The sequence below is a fragment of the Nansenia antarctica genome (assembly GCF_963989245.1).
Source record: "Nansenia antarctica genome assembly, chromosome: 10".
NCBI lineage: Eukaryota > Metazoa > Chordata > Actinopteri > Argentiniformes > Microstomatidae > Nansenia > Nansenia antarctica.
Genome location: NC_137680.1, coordinates 32,202,486 through 32,208,804, shown reverse-complemented (window position 1 = coordinate 32,208,804; position 6,319 = coordinate 32,202,486). Strand labels below are relative to the sequence as shown.

General features: G+C 45.1%; 1 protein-coding gene across 1 annotated transcript in view; it reads left to right on the top strand.

Moving 5' to 3' along the window:
• Window positions 1-5,656, top strand: part of LOC308166881 (dynein axonemal heavy chain 11) — a gene marked incomplete at both ends in the record, with an annotated part of 92,959 nt that extends 87,303 nt beyond the window's left edge. Inside the window, 8 exons of the mRNA XM_080541205.1 lie at window positions 560-751; window positions 1,817-1,936; window positions 3,247-3,489; window positions 3,744-3,926; window positions 4,083-4,198; window positions 4,541-4,653; window positions 5,099-5,239; window positions 5,409-5,656. Of these exons, the coding sequence (XP_080397331.1) occupies window positions 560-751; window positions 1,817-1,936; window positions 3,247-3,489; window positions 3,744-3,926; window positions 4,083-4,198; window positions 4,541-4,653; window positions 5,099-5,239; window positions 5,409-5,656 (1,356 nt within the window). The remainder of the gene's footprint in view (window positions 1-559; window positions 752-1,816; window positions 1,937-3,246; window positions 3,490-3,743; window positions 3,927-4,082; window positions 4,199-4,540; window positions 4,654-5,098; window positions 5,240-5,408) is intronic.
• Between the last annotated feature and the right edge of the window lie 663 nt (window positions 5,657-6,319).

Sequence of the window (6,319 nt, the reverse complement as noted above, 5' to 3'; positions counted from 1 at the left end):
GATATAACATGATTCTTGACTCACAGGCTCATGGCTGTTCTAGTGTTAACACAGAGGATCGTTGGATAAAAAGAGGAGAACTGCTCTGAACTCTGTTTGGAGTTGACCTCCTGACTGTCTCTTGTTTCCCTTTTAAAACATTTGTGACGTTAGAATTATACGGTTCTATCTCCATTTTTGTCAAAATTGAGTTTTTTACATAATCTGATTCATTAGGTGTTTATTAATGCCTGTGTGGTGTTATTTTTAAAATGTTGGATATTTTGAGTTAATAATTCATAAAATACAAAGGTTCCATCTCACAAAACATAATGGAATGTAAAAACTTTGACGCTCAATATCTCTGAACTGCCCTAAACGGAGATAGAACCTTATAATTCTAAGCTCACGATTTATCTTTATTGTATTTTATCTTTACCTTTTCTTTTTACTGTTCCCCTGCTTTTATATTCATTATAAGCTTGTATATGTTTTTATGTTTGAGCTGCATTTCTTGTATGAAAGGTGCTCTATGAATAAAGCTTTACTTACTTACTTACTTCCTCTTGTGTCTGGTCAGGACACTCTGGAGATGAGCTGCCGGGAGCAGGAGTTCAACGGCCTGTTCTTCTCTCTGTGTTACTTCCACGCCTGCGTCACCGAGCGCCGCAAGTTCGGTCCACAAGGCTGGAACGGCAGCTACCCCTTCAACACGGGAGATCTCACCATCTCCGTCAACGTGCTCTACAACTACTTGGAGGCCAACACCAAAGTATGTCCTATTCACGTTCATCTCCACCGTCTTCATTCTAGATGTGAAGCCTTTGAATGATGGCTTTGGTCAACTTAAATCAGTCAACGGTATTAACAACACTGTAAGCTTTCAAACTCTCAGTTGTCAAGGGAAGTCTAGTAGAAGTTTAGTAGAAGCAGATCCTACGTCTACGCCCTCCTGCGCTGAAGTCCTTTGTTCCGCACATAATCATGAAACATGTTCATTCCTATCGTATTTCCACATCTCCACTCCTATGACCACTAACACCACAACCTATAATTTAGCTTTATCTCCCAAACACAAAGGATCCATTCTTATCCTGGTTATGTGCCGCTCAGAACTAAGGTAGGTTGTTTCTCTTAGCGCTCCTATTACGCCGGTCTATTACGCCGGTCGCAACCAATTATATCCGCCTGAGTATTCTGCCCACCCAAAAAAACGAATGTCCTTCATTATGTTAACCAAACAGTAACCTGTATGTGCGTATACAGAGGATTCATTAGGAGGGCAATGAAGCGTTTTGCTAAATGTAATTACATGCAGCCAATGTGACAGTTCACAACACTGCATAAGTGATCACTGCAATTAGAGCTGATGAAGGAAGCAATTTGCAAAACAATACAGGTACAAATGATTGTGAACCCTCCATCTTTTGTCATTTGTTATGAATCCCAGGTTCTTTTCTTCCTCCCTCACCCTCACGGATCACCGATAATCCCCTAGTGAGGGAGAGACCGTTGTGTCATAGACAGTGTGAACGTGCGTTACGAAACATCACTTTGTTCAGTTAAGATTGTGATTGCTATCCCGCTGAGAATAGATGATTCCAATCCATTGAAAATAATATTGTTATTGTGTGAAGTGTCACTACCTATCTATTGATGCACTGCATATTAAATGATTATGACTATTTTAAAGCAAGCCCAGTTATCTAATGGCGTTCTATTGTTGAGAGTAGGGAGGGTCAACTTGACTCGTGTCATGAGATATTACCAGAGGTCTGGTGTTGTAAGACGGTGTAAGTGTCTACATACCTACAGTTATACGCTGCCTCCCCTCTAGGTGCCGTGGGAGGACCTGTGCTACCTCTTTGGGGAGATCATGTACGGGGGCCACATCACTGATGACTGGGATAGACGGCTGTGCAGGACCTACCTGCAGGAGTACCTGCATCCCAACATGGTAAAGCCTTTTTAAAATGTGATGTGCTGCCACCAACAGTGGTGAGGTAATGACCATTTAGAGAAAAAAATGCAGTCTGTAGAAAATGATGTTAAAACTGTGATGATATAAAAATAGTGAAAATACCACCGCTCATCCGTTATCAGACTTAGCTGAGGTGCTGGAGCTGAAGAGTATCAAATAGAGTGGGAAAAAGCAGCATCCGCACACTCAACTCTGTGCAAAAATCATTCTTTTATTGCAAGCTTTCGGTCATAGACTAAGGTCATCATCATAGACTAAGGTCATCATCATAGACTAAGGTCATCATCATAGACTAAGGTCTATGACCGAAAGCTTCGTCTATGACCAAAAGCTCGCGATAAAATAATGATTTTTGCACAGATCTGAGTGTGCGGATGCTGCTTTTTTCCCTCTATAACACTGTGATGATGACCATAAATTCGAAAGCTCCATTACTGAAAAATCCCAAAGGAGACACAGTACCGTACCAAAGGTATAGGGTGCCCTCTTGGGATGTATGGATTCATTGTAATCATATCTTTCTTTGTCAATCATAATCCTCATTTGAAAGTTCCATTGTCACAGAAAAAAGTACAATGTGTAAAAGACATACTTGTTAATGGCTTTTTTTATTAATCAGTAACTAGTAACCTTTTTCCCCCCAAGATGAACAATCCTTGCAGTCTGCTGGTAAGACTACATCAAACTGTTGAATGATGAGTCAGGGACGTTGTCTGGTAGTCTGGTTGGGCATTCTGCAATGAGAGAGACAAAATGTCTCTGGTTTGGAATTCCTCTCCACTCACACGGTGTGATTACACCTCTGCACATTTACCTTTAACAGTCAGGTGTGCAGCCAGGCTGCCCTCCCAGCGCTATTAGGCCCCAGGACTAGCAGCCATCAATCAATGTGTTTGGCTGTATGCTCCGCAGCATTCGTCTCACCCAGCACCTGCTGTCCCTCATATTGATTACCACCCAAGTACATGGCTTTAACAACACAGCAGTGTGAGAGCAGCTAGAGCTTCATTCATGGGACGATGGTGAGATAGATCACAACAACATGCATCAGGACTTGTTTTCAACACCGGAAATAATAGTGTTCCAAATTCTGTGTCTGCAATCAAATCGAATCCCACCTGTATTTAAATTGCAAATCGTTTGAAGGATAAAATAATGTCCTGTTTTGTTCAACTTCTTTGTGAGGCACTGTTACATGACACACTGTTCTATGACATGTGTCCAGTTTAGATCAACCAGCTATGTGCTAAGCTATGTGCTATGTGCTTCTTGGTGTTTCTCTCCAGTTTGAAGGAGAGCTGTCTCTGTGCCCGGGGTTCCTGGCTCCTCCGTTCCTGGACTACAGTGGTTACCACGGTTACGTCCAGGACAAGCTCCCCTCAGAGAACCCCACGCTGTATGGCCTGCATGCCAACGCTGAGCTGGAGGTCCTCACTGCTACCTCAGACTCCCTCTTCAGGACACTACTGGAACTGCAACCCCAAAACTCCTCAGTGGGAGAGGGAGCGTCCCAGAGCACAGAGGAGAAGGTATATATACTGTAGTATTACTATAGTGCTTCATTATTACAGAGGAGAAGGTATATATACTGTAGTATTACTATAGTACTTCATTATTACAGAGGAGAAGGTATAGAGAAATAAAGTAGGCACAATAGTAATACTTCATTTTGTTGTGACATCCAGGATATTTTTTCCAACCAAAATTCAACAAGTGTAAATATTTGAGAACTGTCTATATTGCAGAGGCTGGTTTTCTAAGCGAGGTTTTCAACGTTCCCCAGGTCAAAGGTGTACTTGATGACATGTTGGAGCAGCTTCCTGAGGCATACAGCATGGCAGAGGTGATGGCTGTGAGCGACCAGCGCAGCCCCTTCGTCCTGGTGTGTCTGCAGGAGTGTGAGCAGATGAACCTGCTGCTAGCAGAGATAAGACGCTCCCTGAAAGAGCTGGACCTTGGCCTGAAGGTAGGGTAAAACGTGTTTGAAAAAGGTATATACTTTTTATCAATAAAGCACATTGTAAACGGTTGTTGTTATTAACATATTAGATAGATAAAAGCACAGCGAGGGTGAGGGCAGACATGTGGAGATGTTATGGTGTTGATGCCTGTGTCGTCTCAGGGAGAGCTGACCATCTCCTCAGACATGGAGACGCTGCAGTCAGCGCTGTTCTTCCAAACTGTTCCAGACTCCTGGACCAGACTGGCTTATCCCTCTACCTACACACTCTCACAATGGTAACTAAAACAACACAAAATGAGGGGCATATTATGTTAAAACATCATCTTTATTGTGTTAAAAAATAAAGGATGCTGGTGGCCTGGGGTGGTCCAGCGGTCTAGCACCGCGGCCTACAGTGCACACATATGCCCATGTCGGCATGGGTTTGAATCCGGACCATGCCCTGCTGACATGCCCTCTCTCTTTACTTTCCTGTCTGTCTTCACTACATCTGTCCAATAAAATGAAAAATATGAGCGTGACTGCCCCACTCAGAAAAATAACTAAAACTAAAGTTTGCTGAGAAGTATTTATCTGAACAGCATATGAACGATGTGGTTCCTCCCTCCGCCTGGCAGGTTCACAGACCTCCTGTGTCGCTGTTGTGAGCTGGACACCTGGACACAGGACCTGGTTCTCCCTGCCGTGGTCTGGCTCCCTGGGCTCTTCAACCCCCAGGCCTTCCTCACCGGTGAGCCTCTCTCCCCCTCTCAGAGATCACGTACAACGCATCATTAAACTGTGTTTACAAAAATGTGACACAGTCTGATCATTTGGTCCGCATGTCGGCAATCAATCAAAATTCCTTTTGAAACAATGTTTCAAAATTCCTTTTGAAACAATGTCTCAACGTTGTTGAGAATCACAACACAGACTCACTAGTTAAGCCAAAATACTGCAACAAAATGGATTCGGTGAGTAATCCTCACTGCTACCTAGTTCACTAGAACACTACTTTACATTGTTAGCAGGCTCACAAAACAAGCTGTGTTCGTTGACTAGCGAGGTGTCATTGATTTTCAACAACGTGGAAATGTATTCACATTTTTCAAAAGAAAAGTCTGATCATTACATCAGATCCCGACATGAGGACCTAAGCTTTAGAACGTGTCACAAATATCCATTATTTTTGTCAGCTGTCATGCAGAGCATCGCACGGAAGAACCAGTGGCCCTTGGACAAGGTGACTCTGACGGTGGACGTGACCAAGAAGACTAGAGACGACTACGGCCATCCGCCTCGGGAGGGAGCCTACATCCACGGACTCTACATGGAGGGTAAAGAGTGGTCACTGGTTTTCTCACAATGCACTGCGCTCAGAGGAATCCCCTGTGACGTTGTCAAGTGAAAGACAAAGAGACTATGCTTTTATATAAGGGGAAGGGGAAGGGGTCTGAGGGGAGGTCCGTCTGACACGTTTCTGTCTGCCCTCCTCCCTCTGCCCAGGCGCCCGCTGGGACGTCCAGAGCGGCGTGGTCTCCGAGTCCGTCCTGAGGGAGCTGAGCCCGGCCATGCCGGTCCTGTACGTGCGGGCGGTGCCGGCGGAGCAGCAGGAGCTGAAGGACACCTACGAGTGTCCGCTGTACCGGACCAAGCAGCGCGGGCCCACCTACGTCTGGACCCTCCACCTGAAGGCCAAGCAGCCCCCCGCCAAGTGGGTCCTGGCCGGGGTGGCGCTGCTGCTGTCTGTGTGAGAGAGACGCCAGGGTGCGGAGCGGCTGTGGCACAGGAGGTAGAGATTGGCGGTTCGAGCCCCGGCTGGCAACATGTCGAAGTGTCCTTGGGCAAGACCCCCAAACCGCCAAACCCCACATCGCTCCCAGTGAGCGGGCCGGCGCCTTGCATGGTAGCTTGCCTACATTCGTGTGTGAATGTGTGTGTGAATGGGTGAATGAGAGGCCGTTGTAAAGCGCTTTTGATAAAGGCGCTATATAAGTGCAGTCCATTGGTAGGAAGTGTAATTATGTCCAATTCGATCGCCCATACAGTGTACAAGAAATGCATTTTTTTGCAACAGATTACAAGAGATGTTTCGGATCTCTGCAACTCCTTTTTAAACCTCTCGTTTTGGGCCTGGATGGTTAATGTATTGTTTGTAAAAGAATATGATCTAAATCACTTTCTTCTTACCTCATTCAGCCACAGAATCCCTAGTTTATCCGTGCCAATATTTTGAAGCAGAAGAACTTTCACTTTCACTTTCCCATTGTCGTTTGGCTTGTGGAGCCCATGGCTTGGAATCCCCCCCCACACACACCAATTGCACAGACTGCAGGAACCCATTATCGCTCGTAAGCACTGCTTTTCCAACTGTAGGTTGAAATTATCAAAACGGATCACATCTCTTTAAGTGTATC